This window comes from Stegostoma tigrinum, chromosome 7 (genome assembly GCF_030684315.1).
Source record: "Stegostoma tigrinum isolate sSteTig4 chromosome 7, sSteTig4.hap1, whole genome shotgun sequence".
NCBI classification, from domain to species: Eukaryota; Metazoa; Chordata; class Chondrichthyes; order Orectolobiformes; family Stegostomatidae; genus Stegostoma; species Stegostoma tigrinum.
In genome coordinates, this window is record NC_081360.1 from 376,246 (window position 1) to 402,824 (window position 26,579).

The following is a 26,579-nucleotide window of genomic DNA, read 5'->3' on the forward strand; positions in this document are numbered from 1 at the left end:
GTGCACCAAAAAAAATAATTGCGCAAGTGTCCAAATTCTATTTGTTTTGTTTAGCCCACAGTCATCAATACCATAGCATCACAAATTCACATCTGAATACTTCTTAATGTCATCAGGATGTCGACCTTAAGGACACTTGCAGGCAGTGGCTTCCAGATTCCAAACACCCACTGGCTGAAAGCATTTTTCTGCAAATTTACTCATAACTTCCTTCGTCTTAAATTAAATCTATTGTCCCTGGTGCTCGATCCCTCCATCAAGGGGTAGCGATTACATGCGTTTGCCCAATAAAGATCATTCATTATTTTGTACATCTCCTCTGCTCTCGGGAAAATGACCACAGTCTGTTGGACTTCTCTTCATAACGGAAGCTCTTCTTGTGCAGACAATACCCTGGTATATCTCTTCTGCACCGTTTCTGGTGCTATCACATCTCACAATAACGTGAATTTCAGAATTGCACACAATACTCTACCTATAGCCAAATGAGCAAATACAATAAATGATCCAGAAAGCCACAGAAACTGGTCTTTTCTGATGAAGTCCATTTTGCTCATTATTGCTGTGGGTCCTTTTCCTGTCTGATGTTCCTATAATCATTGCTCTGTGTCAGTTAAAGATGCTACATGAGTCTTGCGTCACCATCCCAGTATCTAAATATTTCATCTGGTTTAGAGTTCCTGGTGGTGAGACAGGCCATGTTCACTCAGCAACACTGACCACAACAAGACAGAATGAACAATGTCAATGTGAAAATGGATGTTAGATTGTGCAGTGCCTCAGTGAAGTGGAAGGAGGGACGTAAAGGAGAGTTCGTGATTGTGGGAGGGAGAAAATTCTCTAAGTGGTGGGTTTGAATTCTGACACATCAAATGCAGATATGTGAGAGAGCCGGGGTTGGGAGATGATTGTCACCACCTCAAAGAATATTTTCACGTAAAAATGTTTGATACTTGCCGCATTTCTGTGACCCATGGCACAAGGATTAAAAACAAATACAGCAAGCGCCCACTGCCATGACTCAGATTCGAACCGAGGTTGCTGCGGCCACAACACAGAGTACTAACCACTATACGATCACGACACCACATGAGTTCGCTGGTGTGCAACAAGCAATAACTACAGTGGCAGAGGATATGTTAGGAACAGCACCAGATCCACAACAGGAATTCTTTCCATGCAGTGCGCTGTAATGTGGATATTCACAGAGGACTGGAATCTGTAATTACGATGCTACCAGAGACTATGGAGATTCCACCAATGAATATATTGAAGGCTGAGATTGATAGATTTCTTTTAAATATCAAAGACTCAGTGTATAGTGCCGGCTCTTGTTGAAATGTACCTTTCAATAGTAATCTAGTTTAACATCGGATACTTCATTAGCTCCCTCACACAAGGAAGTAGCCATTTCTGCATACGACCATATAATCCCAGTTCCCAGGCCCAGAACCGGGGAAACTCAGTGACCCAGCGCGAAGATATAACCAGAAATGGGGATGGCAATGAGCCTGCAGACATACACTGTGACATTAGATGACGGGATAGTCTGCGCATTATGAGCCAAGACAATGTGACAAAATCGAGACAGAGCCATGGGGATGATGTGCAGAAGTATGAGAGATACAATGGTGAATCAGACAGTGACCAGGGGGATACAGATAGAAATGACGCAATCGATAAGCACTCGGTCCTTCTGTGACGATATTGAGGTGCGTGAAATGCTGAGTCTGTGAGCTCCAACCTCACCTGGAGCAGCTTCTATTGACATGGAGCAGGGATGATTGCGACCTCAAGCCATATGAAAAGATACACAGCAGTTTTAATCTGAGGTAAAATAGTTTTTGGAAGCTCAGTTATTTCTGTATTGAGTGAGGACCTGTCCATGAAAATGCCACAATTATAATGAAAAATGCTGCAAATATTCAACTCGTCAAGAGAGAAATCTGTGCTGGGAGAAATAGAGGTAACGTTTTTCCTCTCTTACTTTTGTCATATGGCTGACCCTGCACTGGGTTGAATTGTGGGAGGGCTTTTTTTGCTCATTTCATATGATTCAATTTCATGCAAGCATGCACAGGTCACTGAAGTCATCTAAACTTCCGAAAAATATCGGTAATATATGATGTTGTGAATAGGCTCGAGTTTACCTCAGGTTATGGAGGAAAAGCAGGAAAGCGGAGTTGACATTTATCAGATCAGCAGCGATCTCAGTGACTGGCTGAGCAGACTCGATCGGGTGAATTGTAGCTTCCTGACGACAAATCATCATGTTTTTACAGCACAGAAAGGGGCTCAAAATCCCAGTTTCCAGCCTTTGCCCGTAGCCTTGTGTGCTACGAGGCGATGGGCCGGCCATTTCAGATGTTCACGTTCCCTTGGGGAACTGGACCACATGTTCACCCTCAGAAAGTAACACACAGACACATTTCGCAGAAGGTGACCAAGGCGTCAGCAGACACCAACCCCCAGAAAGTAGAGTTTCAAACATTTGGGTTCTACAGTCCCATTTCACACTTCAAAACCAGAATCTGATTACAGCAAAGAAATAAAGCATTCGGCCGCTCCCCTCTCCGTGTTTGTCCCCCATTGTTTCCTTGTCAACCTGCAGTTTATAATACCTCACCGCTGGCCTGTGGAGGAAATGACATTGGCATAATTTCAGACAATATTGAAAGTCCTCTTTTAGATGTTGGATGCCGCAGTTGTACAAACATTCTCATCTCCCCCAGTTAGAAGTAACCTCATGACCGGTGCTTTACAAGACCATTGCTTTCAATACTGCGCTACAGAGCGAAGACTGTGCCCTGTAAGGTAGGGTTTCATGCATTAGAAACTGCAATGTAATAGATGGCAGGATGGTCTGTGCAGTACTAACCAAGACAATGCGACAACTCCGTGATGGAGCTGAGGGGATCATGCACAGAAGAATGAGAGACACAATGCTGAATCAGGCAGCGACCAGGGCGATAGAGACATAAGTCTATAGATCACAGTCTGCTGATTAGGATTCAGTGCCTTCACTGCCACGGGGTGTGAACATCTGAAATGGCCGGTCCATGGCGTGTTCGTGGTTAATATTTGCAATGATAACTCAGAAATATTGACTGACCTTTAGAAGCAGAATTATGCCATAGACCAGGTGGTATCACTTCAATATATATCCCAGATCTACATCAGCATTGTCAGCTGTAATTGCCTGACGTGCAATTTCTTTAAGACAAGAACAGGGGAGGGCAGGAAAAGTGAAGGACAACGGTGGTTTGTGAGAGATGACAGTGGGCCTCATGGAGCCAGGCTCAGTGTGGGTGCTGAAGACTGTTTCTTTTCTCCTGTTTACCCTGGCATACAGATCACTCTGGAGTAACCAAAGTGTGTCAGGATGGCCGAGTGGTCTAAGGCACCAGTCTCAAGGAATAGAGTCCTCCCACTAAAAAGCTGGGTGTTCTGGTCTCTGACTGGAGGTGTGGGTTCGAATCCCACTTCTGACAACGACAGCCCCTTTTGCACATCTCACCTCGGCTCAGTGCCCTGATGGGGTCTGCATCTTCCTAAGCAAATTTTACTCCAGAGAGTTTTGCAGCCTGATATTAACATCATGCAATTTTGGAAGGAGGGAAGGAGTGAGGGATGGTTCCGGTGTGAGGGAGCGAGGGATGGGGAGGGGGTAAGGTACAGAGCGAAGGACAGGGTGGGAGTGAGGGATGGAGAGGGAAGGAGTGAGAGAGACGAAGAATGGGCAGGAGGGAGAAAGGGAGTGAGGGGCTGGGAGGGAGTGAGGGATAGGGAGTGAATGAGGGATGTGTAGGAACCGAGGGACAGGAAGGGAGCGAGGGACATGGAGCGAGAGACAGGGACGAAGCAAAGGATATGGGACGGAGAGGGATGGGCACAAAGAGGGAAAAGGGAATGAGCAAGGGGCAGGGAAGGGTACAGGGAGGGACAGGAAGAGGGAGCAAAAGGGATGGAGCGAGGGATGGGGATGGAAAAGTAGGAGAAGGGATAGGGAGGGAGCAAAGAACAAGGAGGGAGGGAAAGGGAGGGTGTGAGGGAAAGGGTGGGAGTGAAGGGTGAGGGGGCCAAGGAGGGACTGAAGGCCAGGGTGGTAGACAGGGTTCTATGGACAGGAAGGGAGCGAGAGTCAGGCAAAGAGTGAGGAACAGGGGGGAGAGCACTTCAGGGACAGGGAGGGACAGGAAAGGGAGCAAAGACCAGGGATAGAGTGAGGGACAGGAATTGGAAGGGGCAGGTAAGGAGCGAGGGAAAGGGACAGGGGAGAGACAGGGTGTGAGCGAGGCAGCAAGGGGTGGGTAGGGAGTGAGGGACCGGGAGGGATTGAGGGAGGGACAGATGAGGGGTGAAGGAGCGAGGGATGTGAAGTGAGGAAGCAAGGGTTGAGGAGTGAGGTGCAGAGAGCAAGGGACAGAGATGGAGGGAGTGAGGGAGGGATGTGGAGTAGGGTGGGAGGGAGCGAGGGAAGCCGAGGGAGCGAGGCAGAGGGAGGGTGCAAGGAAGCGAGGGATGGGGTGCGAGTGAGGGACAGGGACTGGGACAGACAAGGAGGGGGAGGGACAGGCAGGAAGCGAAGAACAGGTTGGAAGTGACAGGGAGGGTGTGAGGTACAGGTAGGGAGGGAGAGGTAGGGAGCGATGGACGGAGAGGTAGGAAGTGTTGGACAGTCAAGGAGGGAGCGAGGAAAAGGGAAGGAGTGAGGGACAGGGAGGGAGCGAGGGACAGGAACTGGGAGTTGGGCAGGGAGGGACAGGGAGGGAGCAAGGCTCAGGGACAAGGAGGGACAGAGCGGTAGCGAAGGAAAGGGATAAGGGAGAGACAGGGAGGGACAGGGATGGAGTGAGGCAGCGAGGGATGGGGAGGAAGCGAGGGACTGGGAGAGAGCGAGTGACTAAAAAAGAGCGATGGGGAGGGAGGGAGGGACAGGGAGAGATTGAGGGAGGGACGGATGTGGAGGGAGGGAGGACAGAACGAGGGACACGGAGGGAAGGATGGGGATTGAGGGAGCAAGGGACGGGGAGCGAGGGAAGGATAAGGAGGGAGTGAGGGAGGGAGGAAGCAAGCAACAGCAAGGGTGCAAGGGAGGGAGGGATGGGGAGGGAGTGAGATACAGAGCGAAGGACAGGGACGAAGCAAGGGATGGGGAGGTAGGGAGTGAGGGAGGAATGCAGAGGAGAACAGGAGGGATGATGGTATCGAGGGACGGCGAGGGAGCGAGGGACAGGGAGGGTGTGAGGGAGCGAGGGACAGGGAGGGTGCGAGGGAGAGGGATGGCGACAGGGAGGAGGGAGCGAGTGACATGGACTGGGAGGGACAGGGAACAAGGGACGTGGTGGGAGTGATGGACAGGGAGGGGGCGAGGGACAGTGAGATAGCGAGGGACTGGGAGTGAGCGAGGGATGCGTTGCGAGCGAGGAATGTATAGGAACGGAGGGACAGAGAGGGAGCGAGGGAAAGGGGACAGGGAATAGACAGCGAGGGAACAAGGCAGCAACCAATGGGAGGGAGCGAGGCACGAGAAGAGCACAATGGAGTGAGGGGCAGAGAGGGAGGGAGTGTGGCAGGAAGGGATGGGGATGCATCAATGGATAGAGAGGGAGTGAGGGACCAGAAGGGAGTGACAGGGAGGGGGTGACGGATGGGGAGGATTGCGGGAGGGGGAAGGGAACGAGTTACAGATAGGGAGAGATGGAGAGTGAGGGAGTAACGGATGGGGAATGAGGGACAGAAAGTGAGGGACAAGGAAGGACGGAGTGAGGGTGGAATGGAGCGTAGGGCAGCATGGAGGGAGGGAGTGAGGGACAGCATTGTAGCGAGGGTCGAGGAGGGAGTAACGGATGGGGAGGGAGGGAGTGACAGGGAGTAGGGCAAGAGGGAGGGAGGGAGCGAGGGGCAGGAGGGTGTGAGGGTGTGAGGGACGGAACGAGGGACAAGGAGGGAGTGAGGGACGTGGAGCAAGCTACGTGATGGGATCAAGGGACAGGGAGCGAGGGACTGGAAGGAGTGAGGGGCCAGGAGGGAGCGATGGACAGCGATGAAGGGATGGGTCTGGGGGATGGGGTGGGAGCAAGGGATGGCGACCAAGCAATGGTGAGAGAGAGCGTTGGGCTGAGTGACAGGGATTGGGGGAGCGAGCAAGCGACTGGGAGGTAGGGAGGAATTGACAGGCTGGGAGGGAGATAGAGAGCAACAGGGAGGGAGTGACAGGGAGGGTGTTTGGGAGAGACAGAGTGGCAGGGGCACGGGCTTGGGTACAGGGCCCAGGGAGCCAGAGACAGGGCTGGGGGACAGGGGAGCAGGGGACAGGAGCCAAGGGGTTACAGAGATAAGTGAGGGACTTGAAGGGAGAGAAGAGGAAAATGAGGAGGGGCAGAGTGAGAGAGAGAGAGAAAACGGGTCAGCGATAGAGGGGTAGAGACAATGAAACAGAGGCAGTGTGAGAGGTGAGAGCGAGGTGGGAGGAGAGAGACAAAGGCTACAGAGGGGAATATGGAGAGAGGTAGAGACGGGGAGGGGGACAGAGAGAGAGGGAAAGAGTGTGACAGGGGATTAGGGAGAGGTGGGGTCAGAGAGAAAAAAACAGAGTGGGAGATGGGGTTCACACAGGCAGAGGGTGAGAGAAGGGGTTGAGGACATTTGAGGAGGAGGGAGAGAGAGACAGGACGCAGGGAGAGAGGGAGGGAGTGGTTTGGAGAAGGTGGCTGGAAAGAGAGAAGGAAGGGAATGGAGAGACGGATGGGGACCACAGAGAAATGTGAGTCAGAGAGGGAGAGCGCGAGCAAGGAGGGATAGGAGAAAGCAAAAAACACAGAGATACCAGAGGTGGATGCAAGGACAGAGAGACTTAAACGCAACTCCTGAGCTCAGTTTCGAAAACCTCCCATTCCCTTGGGGCCGAGTTTGTCTCTCTCCAGCTGAGCTTCTTCAACACAAAGACAAACAGCAATATAGTTTGCTGTGCTGCTTGGCACTTTTTAATGAACGTTAATTACATATTGAACTTATGGATACAGTCAGTGGAATGATGCCTTTTCTCTTTGGCCTGTGAGTTGACAGAAACTTTGGCATGTTTCCCTGTGACCCCCTGTGGGATAAGGTTGGATATCCAGCACTACCCTCAGTCTGTTACCATAGCGACGAGCTGCTTCATTGCTAAAACATTGAACTGAAATGAGAAAATCCTGGATGGATTGATTAATGAGTGAATTTGATTGATTGATGAATTTGGGTAAAGGGATATTTCAGCACATTCTTCAGCTGCTGCCTGAACTTAGTTTGGGTCACGCCATAAATCGCGTTGTTTGTGCAGCAACTGAGGAGCTGCAGCATGAAGCCCAATTCTCGCACAAAGAGATGTAGATACACAGAGTAGTACCCAAGCCAAAACATCCTGTCCCATACAGAATACAACATTAACATTGACCATAAAAGGATGAAATTGGCCGAGATCACAAACAGTAAAATGACAGATTTTTTTCGATTTCTCATTTCTGTGTCACACTGACCGTCCCCATCGGTGTGAGCCCGGAGTCTCCTGCGGGCTCTGCTGGTCACTAAAATGTGTCTGATGGTGAAAACATTGAGCAGCAGAATCAGGAGAAATGGGAGAGTCGGGGTTAGAATGTGGTGGAGGAACTGGATTGTGACCCAGACACGAGAGTCATAAACGCCGATTGTTCCATAACAAAACCAGGGGTTGTTCTCCAGCCAATAGTGAGTTCTGAGCATAAAATACCAGAAAATGTTCTTTAAACAGCTCAGCACAGTCACTGTTCCCAGAGCCACAGCCGCCGTTTTCTCACTGCAATATTTACTTTTCAGCTTCTGGCAACAAATGGCCACAAATCGATCAAAGGTGAAAGCAACGGTGAACCAGACAGGACAGTCAGTGGCTGCATAAAGCAGGACGGCGTGGATATTACATACGGGGATGGACTCCACGAATTTAAACTGTTCCCGATAAACAATGGAAATGTGTCTCAATATCAGGTCAAGGATAATGACCAGTAGATCCGCCACTGCCATGGAACCCAGGTAACATCTGACACAAGGAGACAATCCACAATCTTTGTAAAGCAGCACGTGGGTCGTCAATACGTTAACTGTGAGGAAGGAAAAAATATAGAAAATAGGAACAGCCTGGAGGCACAGTAACCAGTTTGGTTGAGGCCCTGGTGACATTTTCAAATGTATCTCTGATTTATTGAAACGAAAATGAAGCTGAAATAGCAAATAGAAATGTCTCAATTTTATTTCACAAATATGCAATGTAAAACACAAGAAAATCTCCCTCCCGAAAGACACAAAGGCAAAACTATAAGAATAGATGTATCCTAGAAGATTCTCACCCACAATCACTCAAAAGCAGGCACAGGTCACTTCTTGACAGTTTGTGATACAGAGGGCGATGACGTTGACGTCCTGAAGGAATATCCCCCAGTTCCTTGAAGACAAATGGAGGTTAGAAATTTCTCTCTCTTCATCGAAATTGTCGTCAATTTTGGTTGTGAAGAAATATGAGCGCAGGGAAAATGTATTCACTCCTTTAAATGCCAGGGTGGATTTAGAAACAGTGTTTCCTTCTCCCTGGAACTGGATCGTTTCCCTCGGGATCTAATCTGTTGTTCAATTAACTGACAGTCAATTGTTCACAAATAATGCGGGTTAAAGAATGTTCCGGGGAATGCCAGTTATGGAATGTGATGGAGTCATAAAGATCCACATCACAAAGGCCCTTCTGTCCATCAGTTTTGGTGAGACCCACTCAGCCTCACGTTGGAAATCTCTCCCCAAACTCAACACAACTGGCAGACACAAATTAAAGGCATTGCCAGATCAGCTGAAGTGGTCAATTATCTCACATTCTCAATCCACCTCACAGAACCAGCCCATACACCACAAACCCAGATGGAATATCTGTTCAGCATGGAGCACTGTGCAGGCTAGTGTCCTGCTCAATACAACCCGGCAATCTGTCCAGAGTGGGGCACTGTGCAGGCCTCATCAGTCAAATAGATATCAGTCCAGCATGGGGAGTTGTGCAGACCACACCAGTGCATTGATCTATAAACCCGGACCAGGTATCTCTCCAGCACGGGGCTCTGTGAAGTGAACACAACTGAACTGATTTGTAAACCCAGGGCCTCTGTTCTGCAAGACTACCAAATGTCCTAATGTAAACTGTATAAGTCCTGTCCGTTTTTGCTTTACAAAAAGCAATGTCTCGCATTTGTGCAAATTAAACACAGTCTGCCACCCCTCAGCCCAGTGAGTGATATTCTCACCACCAAACCTGACATGTTTTGAAAGGCCCTCCCATCTCCAGCAGGCCTACAAACTCCGTCTTTATTTTCCCAAAGACCCTGAGCTTGGTTTTCCTTGCGTGGGCAGGAGGATTCCGGTTGTGGATGGATTGCAGACCAGCCGGTGGTGAGGAGACGCATTTTTATAAGGTAAGAGTGGTTGCCATAGGAACCCAGATGGGCCCGAGCTTAGCCTGTCTCTTCATGGGGTACGTGAAACATTCCTTTTCCCTGTGTTATTCTCGCCCCCACTTTCTCCAATGCATCGATGATATCATCGGCCCTGTTTCTCTCTCTGATCTGAAATTGGAAAACTGCAAATATTTTACTTCCAATTTCTACCCTGCCCTCACTTTCACCTGATCGACCTCCGACCCCTCCCTTCCATTTTTCAACATTTCTGTTTCCATTTCTGGGGATAGACTGGCCACTAATGTCCATTCCAATTCCACAGACTCCCACAGCTACATGAACTATTCAATCTCACATCCCACTTCCTGTAAAGACTCCATCCCATTCTCTGAGTTCCTCCAATTCCGTCGCATATGTTCAGATGAGGCCGCCTTCGACAAGGGAGCCTCCGACTTGTCCACCTTCTTCCTCAACCGAGGATTCCCCAGCTCCGTGTGGACAGGGCGCTCAAACAGGTCCGACCCATCTCCCACACTTCTGCCCTCAATTCTTCTCTTTCCTCTCACAACAGGGATGGGGTTCCCCTTATCCTCACCGACCATCCCACCAGCATCCATATCCAGAAGATCATCAGACGCCATTTCCGCCAACTTCAGCAAGATGCCACCACCAGACACAAATTCCCTCACACTTGTTTGCCTTCTGCAGGGACCATTCCCTCCGGGATACCTTGGTCCACAATTCATTCACCCCCAACACCGCCCCACAGCCCGACGGCCCTTGCCCTGTAACTGGCGAAGGTGCAACACCTCCAGAAATGGGGGAGGGGAAGGGGATATTGGAATGAATAAAGAGAGAGGGGGGATGCAGGTGGAAGATGGATAAAGGAACAGATTGGCAGAGAGGAGATGGACAGGTCATGGAGGTGGGGGTGGACCCAGTAAAGGGGAGTGTAGGTGGGGAGTTAGGGTGGAGGTTGGTCAGCCAAGGGAAGACGAACAGGTCAAGGAGCCGTGGTGAGGCTGGTAGGTTGGAGGTGGGGGTGAGGGTTGAGGTGCGTGGAATGGATAGGTGGGAGAAAGGACAAAGAGGCTAGGGAGGCGGGGACGAGCTGAGCTGGTTTTGGGGTGCAGTTGGGGGCGGAGAGATTTTGGAGCATGTGAAGTCCACATTGATACCATTGGGCCTGCACGGTTCCCAAGTGAAATATGAGGTGCTGTTCCTGCAACCCTCAGATGGCATCATTGTGGCACTGCAGGAGGACCAAGATGGACATGTCGTCCAAAGAGTTGGGGGGAGTTGAAGTGGTTCACGACTGGAAGGTGCAGTCGTTTGTCACGAAACGAGCATAGTTGTTCTGCAAAGTGGCCTCTGAGCCTTTGCTTGGTTTCTGTGATGTATAAGAGGCCACATCAGGAACAGGGCATACAATATACCACATGAGCAGATGTGCAGGTGAACATCTGTTTGATGTGGAAGGTTTTCTTGGGGCCTGGGATGGGGGTGAGGGGGTGTGTCTGGGCAGGTGGCTTGGGGCCTGCGATGGGGGTTGGGGGTGTTTCGGGGCAGGTGTAGCACTTCCTGCAGTTGCATTAAAAATTTCTGGGGGTGATGGGGCTCATGGGCAGTGTGGAGTGGACAAGGGAGCCACGGAGAGAGTGGTCTTTCCAGACGGCACATAAGGTTGGGGAGGGAAAAATGTCTTTGGTGGTGGGGTCAGATTGCAGGTGGTGGAAGTGCTGGAGGATGATGCATTGGATCCGGATGTTCTTGGGGTGGAATGTGAGGAGGAGGGAGATTCTACTTTTGTTGTTATTGCAGGCAAGGGGTGTGAGAGGTGACTTGTGGGAATCACGGGAGATGTGGTCGATGGGATTTTCGACCATTGTGGAGGGGTATTTGCGGCCCTTGAAAAACGAAGATGTCTGTGATGTTTGGGAGTAGAATGCCTCATCTCAGGAGCTGATGCAGCAGAGGCGAAGTATTTGGGAAAAGGGGACAGTATTTTTGCAGGAAGATGGGTGGGAAGAGTTGTGGGGGTCAGTAGGCTTGAAATGGATATCGATTTCCAGGGGGTTTCCAGAGATGGAAACAGAGAGGTCCGGGAAGGAGAGAGAGGTGTCAGTGATAATCCAGGTAAACTTAAGGTTGGGGCGGAAGGTGTTGGTGAAGAAAATGGTCTGTTCAAGCTCCTCGTGGGAGTACAGGGCAGCACCGATAAAGTCATCAATATAACGGAGGAAGATGTGGGTTACATGGCCAGCGTAGCTTCAGAAGAGGGATTTTTCCACACGCCCCACAAAGAACCAGGTATAACATGGGCCCAAGCGGGTACCCGTGGCAACCCCATTTGTCTGCAGGAAGTGGGAGGAATTGAAGGCGAAGTTGTTAAGTGTGAGGACGAGTTCAGCAAAATGGATGAGGGTGTCAGTGGAGGGGGACTGGCCAGGCCTGCGGGACAGGAAGAAGCGGAGGGCCTTTAGGCCACCTGCATGGGGATTGCAAGTATATAGGGACTGGATGTCCATAGTGAAGATAAGGATTTGGGCACCAGGGAATCGGAAGTTTTGGAGGAGGTAGAGGGCGTGGGTGGTGTCACAGACATAGGTGGGGAATTCCTGAACCAAGGGGGATAAAGTGGAATCGAGATAAGTGGAGATACGTTCAGTGGGATAGGAGCAGGTGGCGACAATGGGTCAACCAGGGCAGTCAGGTTTCTGGATTTTGGGAATGAGATAGAAGCGGGCGGTGCAGGGTTGGGAAACAATGAGGTTGGAGGCTGTGGTTGCGAGGTCACCTGAGGTGATGAGGCTGTGGATGGTCTGGGAAATGATGTTTTGTTTGTTGGGGGTGGGGTCATGATGAAGGGGCGGAAGGAAGTGGTGTCAGAGAGCTGGTCCTGTCCTCACCAATTTTGAGGTCAGTGTGCCATAATACAACTGCGCCTCCCTTGTCTGTGGGTTTTATGGTGAAGGTGGGTTTGAACAGGAGGGAGCGGAGGGCTGCACGCTCTGCACGGGACAGGTTGGAATGGGTGAGAGGGGTGGAGAGGTTGAGGCAATTGATGTTTCGGTGTCCATGTACACAAATCCTTGAAAGTTACCACCCAGGTTGACAGGGCTGTTAAGAAGGCATACAGTGTTTAAGCTTCTATTAATAGAGGGATCAAGTTCCAGAACCAAGAGGTTATAGTGATGCTGTACAAAACTCTGGCGCGGCCGCACTTGGAGTATTGCATACAGTTCTGGTCACCGCATTATAAGAAGGATGTGGAAGCTTTGGAAAGGGTGCAGAGCAGATTTACTAGGATGTTGCCTGGTATGGAGGGAAGGTCTTACGCGGAAAGTCTGAGGGACTTGAGGCTGTTTTCATTAGAGAGAAGAAGGTTGAGAGGTGACTTAATAGAAACATATAAAATAATCAGAGGGTGAGATAGGGTGGATAGGGAGAGGCTTTTTCCTAGGATGGTGATGGCGAGCACGATGGCGCATAGCTTTAAATTGAGGGGTGAAAGATATAGGACAGATGTCAGAGGTAGTTTCTTTACTTAGAGCAGCAAGGGAATGGAACGCTTTGCCTGCAACAGTAGTAGATTCGCCAACTTTAGGTACATTTAAGTCGTCATTGGATAAGCATATGGACGTACATGGAATAGTGTAGGTTAGATGGGCTTGAGATCGGTATGACAGGTCGGCACAACATCGAGGGTCGAAGGGCCTGCACTGTGCTGTAATGTTCTATGTATTGGCGGCAGTTGGAGATGAATGTGTTGAGGGAGTGTAGGAGGCCTTGTGGTGGTGTCCTGGAGGACAGGATGTGTTGGCGATGGGAGAAGGGGTTAGTCGAGGGAGGGTTAAAGACAATAACCGCTAAAGCTGGAAATCATAGCCAAGCAATTAAAGATGTTAATAATTTATCTCAATGTGACAGCACATGCCCTCAACATCCTGTATTTGGGGCAAGTACCTTTCAATTGTTCAACACTGAAAAATCTTCCCTGTGTAATTCAGTAAAGTTAACCAGAATTTGATAAATCCAAACTCAGCTGAAAGCTGGCATGCAAAATGTGACTCAAAAATCTGGGCATGACTTCAGTCTTGTGTAATGAGTAGAATACCTCTGTGCCAGAGCTCGGGATTATATTCCCATCCCTGAGCCTGTGGCAACGTCACCAGCTCTGAAACAAAACTTCTGGATTCAAGTCCTTCCACTTGCAGAGGTGTGTCACAGCCTGCCAGAACAGGTTGATGAGCAAATACACAGGAGAGTAATGTAACAGATTCAGGGGCCATTGCATTATGGTAGTAGTGTCTCCATCTTTGGGCCCAAAGGTCAAGATTCAAATCCCACAGATGTATTTCATAAAATATCTCAACAAGTTAGATAAACGATTTTCTTTCCTCGAATTGTGACTTGACCGAGAAGGAAGTGGTATCAGTGTTGAATTTCAGAATTCAGGCCCGGGATAACAGAAAGCACAGCCATTCGTGTTGATTGGAGTAAAATGTGCACCTTACATATGTTTATAAAATCATAAAGGGCATGGAGAGGGTGAATAGTCAGGGTCTTTTTTCCCCCAGAGTACGGGGAGTCAAAAATTAGAAGGTACAGGTTTAAGGTGCAAGGGGAGAGATTTTAAAAACATATGAATGAACTGCCAGATGAAATGTTGGAAGCTTGTGAAAACACCAATTTAAAGGTATGTGGATGGATGTATGGATTGGAAGGGTCCAGAGGAATATAGGCCAAATGCTGACAAATGGGACTAGATTAATTTCGGATACCTGGTCAGCATGGACATGTTGGACCAAAGGGATTATTCCCATACTGTCCATCTTTATGATTCATTCATGCAGCTGATCAATATCTCTTTGTGATCTTGGATAACCTTCCCTGTCAACAGTTCAAATAATCTCAGTGGCATCCTTAAACTTGATACCCATGCCTTCTACAATTTTCATCTAAATCATTTATTTAAATGACAAACAAAAGTAAATCCACCACCGATCCCTGGGGATCACTGCTAAATCACAGGCTTACAGTCAAAAGAAGAATCCTCCATGACTACCCTGTCTCCTGGCGTGCGCACACACACACACACACGCACACACTTTGATAAGTTCTGATGAATATGCAGATCAACGGTCATGGTGAGAAGGCAAGGGAATTGTTTTGAGAAGCATGTCAAGCATAATCGAACTGCAGAGCAGACTTGATGGGCCAAATGGCAAATCTACTCCAACTTCTCAAGCTATCTGATCTGAAGGTATCGGGAATATTTTCCCAAAATGGCTGAGATTGATAAATAATTTACTGAACTGAGTCAATGGGAATGTGGAGTAGGTTTGAGGTAATGAATGACCTACATCTGCTCCTATTTGTTGTGCTCTTTAAAGAGGAGGTAACCTGCTGTGAGGTTAACACACTTTAAGGAGTCTCCTAATTAAGATTGAGATACGAATGTATTTTTCTCTTTAATATTTTGCTGTCTGTGGAGTTCCCATCCCCGGGGAACAGTGAAGACTGGGTTACTGAAGATATTGAAGGCAGAGCTCAACTGAACTTTAATGGACAGGAGCGTCCATTACAGGGATTACACAGGAAAGGGGTGTTCAGCCACAAACAGATCAGTCATAATCTTTCTGAACTGAGCAGCAGGCCAGAGTGTCTGAATGGCCAACTGCAGTTCCTATCCTGTGTGTTGTTCTCTCAGTCCACCCCTCGAGGTTGTTCCAAAAGGAAAGTAAGTCCCCATTCAAACAGTCCTGGTTGTTATACCGAGATAGGAGATCATTCTTCTTCCCTCCAGAGTTACACAGGACTAGAAAAAATATTCAGGCATGGAGTCAGAGACAGAGATATACAGCATGCAAATAGACCCTTCGGCCCAACTCGTCCGTGCCATCCAGTCATTCTAAATAAATCAAGGCCCATTTGCCAGCATTTGGCCCATAACTTTCCATAACCTTCCTAAAAATATACTCACCCTGATGCCATTTAAATATAATTGTACCAGCATCCACCACTTCCTCTGGCAGCTCATTCCATAAACACACCACCCTCTGCATGAAAATGTTGCCCCTTAAGTCCCTTTTAAACCTTTCTCCTCTCTCCTTAGAGCTGTGCCCTCTTGATTTGGACTCCCCCAACCTGGGGAAAAGACCTTGGCTCTTTACACATCTGTGCCCCTTCTAACTATACAAACGTCTGTAAGGTCACTCGTCAAAGTCATTTTATTTTATTTTATTGTGTACCAATTGTGGCAATTTTTCCACATAGCACCGACAGCCAAAAATGAAATTAATCATTAAGATTATCTGCACTTGTGGTGTTTGTAAAGAGACAAAAGTAAACCAGGCTTGTCGGAAATCTCCCCTCCTCCTCAATACATTTCCGGGGAAAATTGAGCACCTGATTGAGATGGCAGACTAGATTTATCACAGATTCTGAAAGGCAGCATTTTTGACGTGCAATATTCTACTCAAATGTCAGTCTATATTCTGTTATTGTCTTTTAAACGCTCAAGGATCGGAATCATTGACAGTCCAACCTCTGCCTGATGATCTGACGACAAATAGCCCTCACGGTGTATTGCTGAGCTCAGAAACACCTCAACAACCAGCTGCACACCACAGGAGAGGCCCTGCAACCTCTCTAGGCTGCTACACAGTGAGCCCAGGTTAGCTAACAGGAAATGCAGATTCGAGATAATAATTTATTTTCAGGTTGGAAAGCTGCAACTAGTGGAATTTATCAGGGATCATTGTGAGGTCATGAACAGTTGACACTCTAGATTAATGATTTGGACAAAGGTCTGAAAAGGTTGGTGCTGAATTTCCACGCACACCAGTGTAGTCATCCAATAAAATGTCAATTGGAGGCAGATCATGTACAATGGGGTACAGACAGGGGATGTTAGTGAGCAAACTTTCAGCAATGCAAATAAATCAGTACAATGTTATGGGATGTTTGTGTTTTGGGAAAAAGGATAAAACGACAGTAGATTATTTAACTGGGGGGAGAACGCAGAGCTCGGTACTGCAGAGGGATTTGTGTGTCCTGGTACATAAATCATACGAAGTCTGTCTGAAGATATCGCAAATGATTTGGAAATTAAATGGAATAGTGCTGTTTCTTGCAAAGGGTGCTGGGTATGATCTTTGGCAAGTTTCCCTGCTTCTGTCGAGGACAATGCTGAGATTCCACCTGGTGCACTATCTGTAGTTATGATTCCCTCAACTGAACAAAAAAAAGTGGCCATTGAAACTTTTCAGAGCTGGTTCTCTCTATACTGACCAGTGATGAAGGCATTACGTTTCTGGAGGATTAACAGTTTCGGCCTGAGAACGAGAAATGCTCTTGACCATATAAGATCCGGAGGAGAGTGTAAATGATGAACCTGAGAGATATTTGCTCTTGTATGAAAGAATAAAACTGGGAAAATAAAGTAAAAACAAAAAAAAACAGTTTCTGAGGAAGAGATAATGGGAACTGCAGATGCTGGAGATTCCAAGATAATAAAATGTGAGGCTGGATGAACACAGCAGGCCAAGCAGCATCTCAGGAGCACAAAAGCTGACGTTTCGGGCCTGGACCCTTCATCAGAGAAGGTTCACTTGGCCTGAAACATTAATTCTAATTTCTCTTCATAGATGCTGCCAGGCTGCTGAGCTTTTCCAGTAATTTCTGTATTTCTTTGGGAATAAGACAGATTCATTTTAACATAGATATTGTGAAGATATTAAACATGTTATTTTTTAAATTATGCAGGCACATATAAACATATCTTTAAGACAAGTGGGGCCATTTGTTGTTAAGGAAATGGCTCTGTGTATGACAGGAGCAACGATACACCTACATGAAGCAGGGAATATGATGGAAGCATATAATTCAGACAATGTTCAAGGAGACCTCACATGTTCAAGTTTGGGGGTTGGATAACATTATTGCGCGATTCAACTCAGACGGAAAAAAAATGCAACCCGCCTCAAAAGCAACAGCCTGTTGGTCCCTCTCTATTTCCTTGTTCCTCATCACATCAACGTGTGAGAGCTGAAAGCGCACCAATCATCTTTACCACTCCTGAGAATTCATGACAAGGATTCATTGGAATCTCCACCTGCCTGAAGCAAAGGGAATTCAGCCAAATCTAACTGCTCCAGGAAATAACCCCATTCCCAAGAACTTGTGTGTGTGTGTGTGTGTGTGTGTGTGTGTGTGTTTCATTCTTTAGTCCATCATCATTTGAGTAAATTTGTTTTGGTCATAAACATGTTGTTTTGGCAGATTAAGAAAAACTGCCTGATTCGGTCCTTACTCTGACCCTGATCCAATCTGAGAACAACATCAATCGGCCACATCACCAATCTGGTTACATTTAAAATTTCTTGTGACCAGTGGAGGAGTGGGACTGAAAAAGGAAACAGTGAACGACAAGCCAGGGAATCTTAGACCAGTGAGCCTGAAGTGAGTGCTGGGTAAGTTGCTGGAGGGGATTCTGAGGGATCGGACTTACGTGCACTTGGAAAGGAAAGCATTGATTAGGGATGGTAAGAAGGGCTTGTCTCACTAAATTGATTATTTTGAAGAGGTGATAAAGAAGATTGTTGAAGGCAGTGTGGCAGACATCTTCTATATGGGCTTCAGGAACGTTCTCAATAATGTTCCAAATGGATGAGAGTTTGCTCGCTGAGCTGGAAGGTTCGTTTTCAGACGTGTCGTCACCACTAAAGGTAACATCAGTGAGCCTCCGAAGCGCTGGTGTTATGTCCCGCTTTCTGTTTATCTGGTTAGGTTTCCTTGGCTTGGTGATGTCATTTCCTGCGTTGGTGATGTCATTTCCTGCTCTTTTCCTCAGGGGATGGTAGATTGGCTCCAAATCAATGTGTTTGTTGATGGAGTTCCGGTTGGAATGCCATGCCTCTAGGAATTCTCGTGCGTGTCTCTGTTTGGCTTGTCCAAGGATGGATGTGTTGTCCCAATCAAAGTGGTGTCCTTCCTCATCTGTGTGTGAGGATACGAGTGATAGTGGGTCATGTCGTTTTGTGGCTAGTTGATGTTCATGTATCCTGGTGGCTAGCTTTCTGCCAGTTTGTCCAATGTAGTGTTTGTCACAGTTCTTGCAAGGTATTTTGTAGATGACGTTCATTTTATTTGTTGTCTGTGTAGGGTCTTTTAAGTTCATTAGCTGCTGTTTTAGTGTGTTGGTGGGTTTGTGGGCTACCCTGATGCCAAGAGGTCCAAGTAGTCTGGCAGTCATTTCGGAAATGTCTTTGATGTAGGGGAGCGTGGTTATGGTTTCTGAGACCATTTTGTCTGTTTGTTTGGGTTTATTGCTGAGGAGTCGGCGGACTGTGTTCATAGGGTACCCATTCTTTTTAGAATACACTGTATAGGTGATTTTCCTCTGCTCTGCGTAGTTCCTTTGTGCTGCAGTGTGTGGTGGCTCGTTGGAATAATGTTCTAATGCAGCTTCGTTTGTGGGTGTTGGGATGGTTGCTCCTGTAGTTCAGTATTTGGTCCGTATGTGTTGTTTTCCTGTAGACGCTGGTTTGAAGTTCCCCATTGGCTGTTCGCTCTACTGTGACATCTAGGAATGGCAGTTTGTTGTTGTTTTCCTCCTCTTCTGTGAATGTTATGCCAGTAAGGGTATAACTGATGGTCTTGAAGGTTCTTAGCAGAGGCAGTAGTGCAGAGACTCGGACAAACAGCTCTGCCAATCATCCAACCCAAACTTTGGGCCCACTGTGTTGATGACACCTTTGTCATCACTAAACAAATCAAATTAGAGGAAACATTCAAGACCATCAATAATACCCTTACTGGCATAGCATTCACAGAAGAGGAGGAAAACAACACCAAACTGCCATTCCTAGATGTCACAGTAGAGCGAACAGCCAATGGGGAACTTCAAACCAGCGTCTACAGGAAAACAACACATACGGACCAAATACTGAACTACAGGAGCAACCATCCCAACACCCACAAACGAAGCTGCATTACAACATTATTCCAACGAGCCACCACACACTGCAGCACAGAGGAACTACGCAGAGCAGAGGAAAATCACCTACACAGTGTATTTAAAAAGAATGGGTACCCTATGAACACAGTCCGCCGACTCCTCAGCAATAAACCCAAACAAACAGACAAAGCGGGCTCAGAAACCATAACCATTCTCCCTTACATCAAAGACATTTCTGAAATGACTGCCAGGCTACTCAGACCTCTTGGCATCACGGTAGCCCACAAACCCACCAACACACTAAAACAGCAGCTAATGAACTTAAAAGACCCTATACAGACACCAAATAAAACGAACGTCATCTACAAAATACCTTGCAAGAACTGTGACAAACACTACTTTGGACAAACTAGCAGAAAGCTAGCCACCAGGATACATGAACATCAATTAGCCACAAAAAGACAAGTCCCACTGTCACTCGTATCCTTACATACAGATGAGGAAGGACACCACTTTGATTGGGACAACACATCCATCCTAGGACAAGCCAAACAGAGACCCGCACGAGAATTCCTAGAAGCATGGCATTCCAACCGGAACTCCATCAACAAACACATTGATTTGGAGCCAATCTGCCATCCTCTGAGAAAAGAACTGGAAATGACATCACCAACGCAGGAAATGACATTACCAACCCAAGGAAACCTAACCAGATAAATAGAGAGGGACATAACACCAGTGCTTCGTTGGAGGCTCACTGTTGATGTTACCTAGAATGGTGATGAAACATCTGGGAACAAACTTTCCAGCTCAGTGAACCAGCTTACATCTGGAACAAAATAAAGACCCACTCTTCTGTAGACCGGGAGGAGGAGAGCGCTGTGTTGGAGGTGGAAGGAAGACGTCGGGTTGGCAGTGCACCCTTGCAACTGGTGGATCTTAATGCTGGCTTCGGCCTAACGCTGGTTCAGGGGAGCAGCCAACCTGCAACGATGGCTGCAGCAAGTGCTCGTGCCCCAGGTTAGGGGGTCCCGAACACCGTCTGTGTCTCTGTGAAGAAGGTGGATGAATTTTCACCAGTGGACCGCACCTTCTTGGTGAAGAGGGTCCTGTTGGACTGTTGTGGGTTCGCTGCTGTGGACATTTACTGCCTGCAGGATTTCCCCGGAGGAGGTTTTCACGACGCAAACTTCAGGAGTGCCCAGCTTTGTGAACGCTTCCTGGAGGTTTTCCAGGAGAAAGGAGGTGAGGGCCCCCTCTCTGTATTGACCGCTGTCCCGAAGTTTGTCATGCCAGCGCAGCCGAGCCGTATGGTGACTGTACACATATACAACCCGCATGTGCCGGCAGTTAATGTCCTGACCTTCCTGGGAAGGTACGTGAAGGTTGAAGGGGACCTAACCGACATCATGGACCCCTTTGGCATCTGGACCAGTAAGAGGCAGGTCAAGGTGACGCTGAGGATGGGCACGGACGGAAACATTGTACACCCCCCGTCCAGCTTCACGATCAGCGGGAGCAAGGGCTACCTGACGTACGCAGGGCAACCTAAAGTCTGCCATGCCTGTGGTAGGTCAGGTAACGTGGCGGCCGACTGCAAAGCCACCATCTGCAGGAACGAGGGACACCTTGCAAAGGAATGCCCAAAGGAAAAAAGCTGCAACCTTTGCGGGGAAGCGGGCCACATCGATAGGGCAAGCCCACGGCAGGGGACCACCTACGCCCAGATCGCTGGCAGGGGAAAATGCGGGGCCAGCCCCCCACCGGAGAAGAGGAAGGCACCAGGGCCCTGCAGTGACCCCACTAATGTGCAGGTGGGCCAGGTCATGCAGGAGGGCCCAGCCCCGCAGGATGGGCCCGAGGCCAGCAAAGCGACCCTCCAGGCTCTGCTCCCCCGCGACAGCCTGGAGTCGACAGAGGCAGCAACAGGCGACCCAGGGGAGTGGACGATGGTCCGGAAAGCGAGGAGGAAGGTGCGTCGGCGAGCCCAGGAACCGCAACCATCAGGCGGGAAGAGGCAGCTACAGGGGGGCTATAAAAGCTCCTCTGATGAGGGAGATTTCGATGGGGCCCGCCCAAAACAGAAGCTAAAGATCTCAAGGGAGAAGGAAAGCAGCACCCTGCTTCCACGTGATGGGAGGCATCCTGAGTCTCCCTCCGGCACCCAGCCACGCGCCGCTGGGGCCCGGGAGGGAACTCTGGAACTTCCAGGCGGGAAGGAGGAAACAGCACGTCCCCAGCCTGACCCAGAGCCAGACTCTCCTGCATCAGTACCCCCAACGCGGGGGGATGCCACCTGGAAGACAGCACAGACGGTTTCTTCAGCCCAGAGAGCGTCCAGCAGTTAGCCCGGGCAATGGGCATGATGGGACAGATGGATGGGCTAGACCTTGGACTTGGGGAGGGTACTGCGGTCACTGCCCACAATGGGGGTACGAGTTCCGACCATTAACGTGCGCAGTATCAAGTCCACTGCAAAATGTGTGTCCACGTTGGCCTATCTGACCACCATCAAGGCAGACCTCCTGTTTCTGCAGGAGTGCGGGATACCACACCTCAGCAGGTACGGGAAATGGTCCGGCGCATGGACCTGTGGGCCTTCAATCTGGTCGGGGGGTAATGACTGTCGCTCCTTGGGCCTGGCTATTCTGCTGCGGGGGCGCAACTTCACCATCTCTCAAGTTCAGGAGTTGGTGGGGTGGCGCCTCCTAGTGGCTGATGCCACCTACAGGAACGCTCCCTGAGGCTGATCAACGTGTACACCCCAGCGGTACGGAGTGAGCGGTTGGCCGTCCTGCAGCGGCTTCCACCACTGTTGGCTACGTCCAGGCCGGTAATCCTAGGCGGAGACTTCAACTGCATCATCGATGCAGATGGAAGATCCGGCGTGGGGACAGCGGGTGGGGGGAGTCAACTGGACGTAACGTGCAGTAGAGAGCAGGCAGCCCTGCCTGACTCCAGATCTGGGCGACCGGAGCCTGTTTGTGTCACGGGCGTTCTCAGTCAGGTCCACTGGCATCGAGCGGGTGTTATTCTCTGGCCACTGCCTCCTGCTGGCCGACTGTCACTTACAGGATGACCAGCCGGCTGGCAAGGGGACGTGGAAGCTCAACACGACTCTGTTGACCCCAGAGAACGTCAAGGAGCTTAAGAGGGAGTACGCTGGTTGGATAACAGTGAAACCCCTCTTTGAGTCTCCGGGCGACTGGTAGGAGACGGTGAAGGAGAACATCAAGAGGTTCTTTGTCCTCAAGGGTGTTCGGAAGGCCAAAGAGAGGCAGGGAAAGCTGTTGCGACTCCAGAAAAGGGTGCAGAACCTCCTCCTTCTGCAGTTGATGGGAGTCAATGTCACGGAGGACCTCTGCGAGGTGAGGGGCCAGCAAGCCTCGCTCTTTGCCGCAGAGGCCTCCAGGATAATCTTCCAGACCAGGGTCCACTCCGTGGAGCAGGACGTGACATGCTCGCGTTTCTTCTTTCAGAAGGTGCACAAAGAGAGCTCTGTGCTTAGCCGGCTGAAGGAGGACGACAGCTCGGTGATGTCGTCTCGGCCCAACATTTTGAGGATCAGCAGATCCTTCTATGCCGGACTGTACGACATGAAGCCCGTGGATAGCACGGCCTCCAAGTCGTTCCTGTCGTCTATCATGGAGGTCTTAGACGACGGCATGAGACAGTGGCTGGACCGGCCGATATCCCTGGACGAGCTGACCAGAGACCTCAAGTCCTTGGAGAGGAATAGGACTGCCGGGAGTGACGGCTTACCGGTTGAGCTGGATTCCACTCTGTGGGACCTGGTCGGCCAGGACCTGCTGGAGGTGTACGAATATGCGCTTTAGGCAGGGGAAATGTGCAGGTCCATGAGGAAGGACATCATCACCCTCATTTACAAGAGGAAGGGGGAGAGGGAAGAAATTAAGAATTGGCGTCCCATTTCACTATTGAACGTGGACTACAAAATCCTGGCCAAGGTCATAGCCAACCGGGTCAGGTCTGTCCTGGAGTTGCTGATTCACCCTGACACAACCTCTGCTGTGCCGGGCAGGAAGATTGCTGAGAGCCTCGCGTTCATCAGAGATACAATCGCCTACGTGCCAGACAGGCGGGTGCACACCTGCCTCGTCAGCCTGAACCAGGAGAAGGCCTTCGACAGGGTCTCTCATGCTTACATGAGGGACATCCTCTCCAAATTGGGGTTACGGGAGGGCATCCGCAATTGGATCCGGCTGCTCTACACCAGCATCGTTAGTGCAGTCTCGATCAACAGGTGGGAATTGAACAGTTTTCCCGTCAGATCTGGAGTCAGGCAGGGCTGCCTGCTCTCTACTGCCTTGTTCGTGTGCTGTGTGGAGCCCTTCACCGCATCCATCAGGACGGACACGAGCCTGAAGGGAGTGACTATCCCAGGCAGTGGAGGCCTACAGTTCAAGACCTCCCTGTACATGGACGATGTCGCCATCTTCTGCACCGATTGTCGGTTGGTGAGTAGGCTGTTGGACATCTGTGGCCAGTTTGAACTGGCCTCGGGTGCCAAAGTCAATAGGGGTAAGAGTGAGGCCATGTTCTTCAGGAACTGGGACGACCGCTCCTCCATCCTCTTCACCATCAGGACAGACTACCTGAAGGTGCTGGGTATTTGGTTCCGTGGAGCTGGGGCGTGCTCTCAGACTTGGGAGGAGCATATCGCCAAACTGAAGCAGAAGCTGGGCAGGTGGATGCTCCGGTCGCCCTCCATCGCGGGTAAGAACCTGGTTGTCAGGTGAGAGGGGCTTTCGGTACTGTTGTATGTGGCGCAGGGCTGGCCTATTCCCTGGACCTGCGGAACTGCAGACACCCGGGCCATCTTCCACTTCATTTGGGGGTCAAGGATGGACCGGGTCCGCAGGGAAACCATGTACAAAGACCTGGAAATTGGGGGAAAGGGCGTACTGAATGCCACCCTCACCCTGACGGCTACCTTTGCGCGCGGCTGCATCAAGTTGTGCGTAGATTCTCAGTACGCAAACAGCAAGTGTCACTACTTACTGAGGTTCTACCTGTCCCCGGTGTTGTGAAGGATGGGCCTGGCCTCGTTGCCACGGAATGCTCCGAGTAGTTGGACCGTCCCGTACCACCTGCCCATCATGGAGAAATTTTTGAAGGGAAACACCTTTGACCACAAGGCCGTCAGGCAGTGGTCAGCACGTAGTATCCTCGGGACCCTTCGGGAAAATGAGAGGGTGGATCCAGTCGTGTGGTTCCCCACGCAGACTGCCAAAGTCGTTTGGCAGAATGCCTCATCGCCAGAACTTTCGAACAAGCACAAGGACATTGCTTGGCTGGCGGTGAGAGGGGCTCTGCCAGTGAGATCCTTTATGCATGCCCGGAATCTCTGCACCATCGCACGCTGCCCTCGAGGTGGCTGCAAGGGGCGAGACTGTCGATCACCTCCTTCTGGAGTGTGCCTATGCGCAGGAGGTCTGGAGGGGGGTGCAGTGGTATTTGTCGAGGTTTGTCCCAAGCAGCTCCGTGACACGGGACTCCAAGCTCTACGGGCTGTTTCCCGGGACACACACCGAGACCAACATCAACTGCGCCTGGAGGACCATCAATGTGGTGAAAGACGCTCTTTGGTCTGCCCACAACTTGCTGGTCTGCCAGCTGAAAGAACTGACCCCAACCGAGTGTTGCAGACTGGCGCACTCCAAGGATCAGGACTACATGCTGAGGGACGTGCTAAAGCTTGGAGCAGCTGCCGCCAAGGCGCGGTGGGGAAAGACCACGGTATGAAACCCCTCATCCAGAATCAAAAAAAGGGCCCGATCTGGAAACTGGGCCTAGCTGGCGCCTTCCCCACCTGGTCAGGGGGCCAAATGGGACTGTGCCGGGTGACTACTGCCGGGGTATTTTTTTTGCTTTGTTTTTTTTTCTTCTTTGTTTGTTTTTTTTTCCTTTAGTTGGTGTACGTACCTCCTGGGTAAGGCGGAGCGGCTTGCATGACTGGGTAGGTGTATAAATATGTTTTTTTGTACATCTTTATGAATAAAGTATATATTTTCAAATAAAAAAAATTAAAAAGGTGACGAAACGTCTGAAAACGAACCTTCCAGCTCAGCGAGCAAACTCACATCCAGAACCTCGACCTGAGCTACAAATCTTCTCAAAACTCGCTAATGTTCCAAATGGTTGACAGGTTATTAATGGTAGTTCACATGGGATCCAGAGGGAGCTAGCCAATTGAATTCCAAAATTGACTTGAAGGCTGAGTATTGTTTCTCAGACTGGAGGCCGATGACCAGTGGTGTGCCACAAGTATCAGTGCTGATTTCACTGCTTTCCATCATTGATATGAAGGATTTGGGTGTGAATATCAGAGACATGGTTGATAAGTTTACAGATCACATTAAAAAGTGGTGCAGTGGACAGTGGTGAAGATTATCTCAGAGTGCAATGGGACATTGATCAGATGGGCAGATGGGTCAAGGTGCGGCTGATAGAAATTACTTAAGATAAATAAGAGTTTTAGCATTTGTTACGGTGAAGCAGGACAGAACATATACAGTTCATGCTCAGGCCCTGGGAAGCGTTGCCAGATAAAGAGACCTTGGGTGCAGGCACTTAGTTCCTTGAAAGTAGAGTAGCAGGTAGACAGGATGCTGAAGGACATGTTTGTCATGCGCGCCCTAATCAGTCAGAGCATTGGGTATAGGGGCTGGGATGGCATGTTGATCCTGCACAGGACATTGATGAGGCCACTTTAAGAATACTGTGTACATTTTGTTTGGTTCTGCTAAAAGGAAGGAAGTTGTTAAACTTGAGAAAAAAAGATTTTCAAAGATGTTCGTGGACAGGAGGATTTGAACTGGATGGAGAAGCTGAACAGTTTGAAGTGTTTTCCCCTGGAGTGTCAGAGGCTGAGGGGTGGCATGACAGAGGTTTATGAAATCATGAGGGGCATGACTAGTCTGAATAACAAATGTCTGTTTCTCAGGACAGGGGAGGGCAAAAGTAAAGTGCTAAGATTGAAGGTGAGAGGGGAACGACTGAGACGGGAACTTAGGGCAATGTTTTCATACAGAGAGTGGTGTGTGAACAGAATGTGCTGTCAGAAGTGGTGAAGGTGAGTGCAATTACACAGCTAAAAAGCATCTTGATTGATACATGAATAGGGAAGCTTTAGAGGGATTTGGACC

The 26,579-nt window shown here is 49.4% G+C and overlaps 1 protein-coding gene and 1 non-coding gene across 4 annotated transcripts in view; one reads left to right on the forward strand and one right to left on the reverse strand.

The window, feature by feature from the left end:
* LOC132209797 (neuropeptides capa receptor-like) overlaps positions 1 to 26,579 on the reverse strand; it is a 44,938-nt gene that overhangs the window by 9,996 nt on the left and 8,363 nt on the right. For 2 of the 3 annotated variants that reach the window (XM_059646977.1, XM_059646976.1), the window contains exon 3: positions 6,961 to 8,114. The exons of the other annotated variant lie outside the window; for it this stretch is intronic. In XM_059646977.1, coding sequence (XP_059502960.1) covers positions 7,207 to 8,114 — 908 coding nt within the window. In that variant the 3' untranslated portion in view covers positions 6,961 to 7,206. Of the gene's footprint in view, positions 1 to 6,960; positions 8,115 to 26,579 lie in introns of those variants that run through there. 3 annotated transcript variants of the gene reach the window in all.
* Positions 3,377 to 3,491, forward strand: trnal-caa (transfer RNA leucine (anticodon CAA)). Its single transcript has 2 exons — positions 3,377 to 3,414; positions 3,457 to 3,491. It is a non-coding gene; the product is annotated as a tRNA-Leu (tRNA).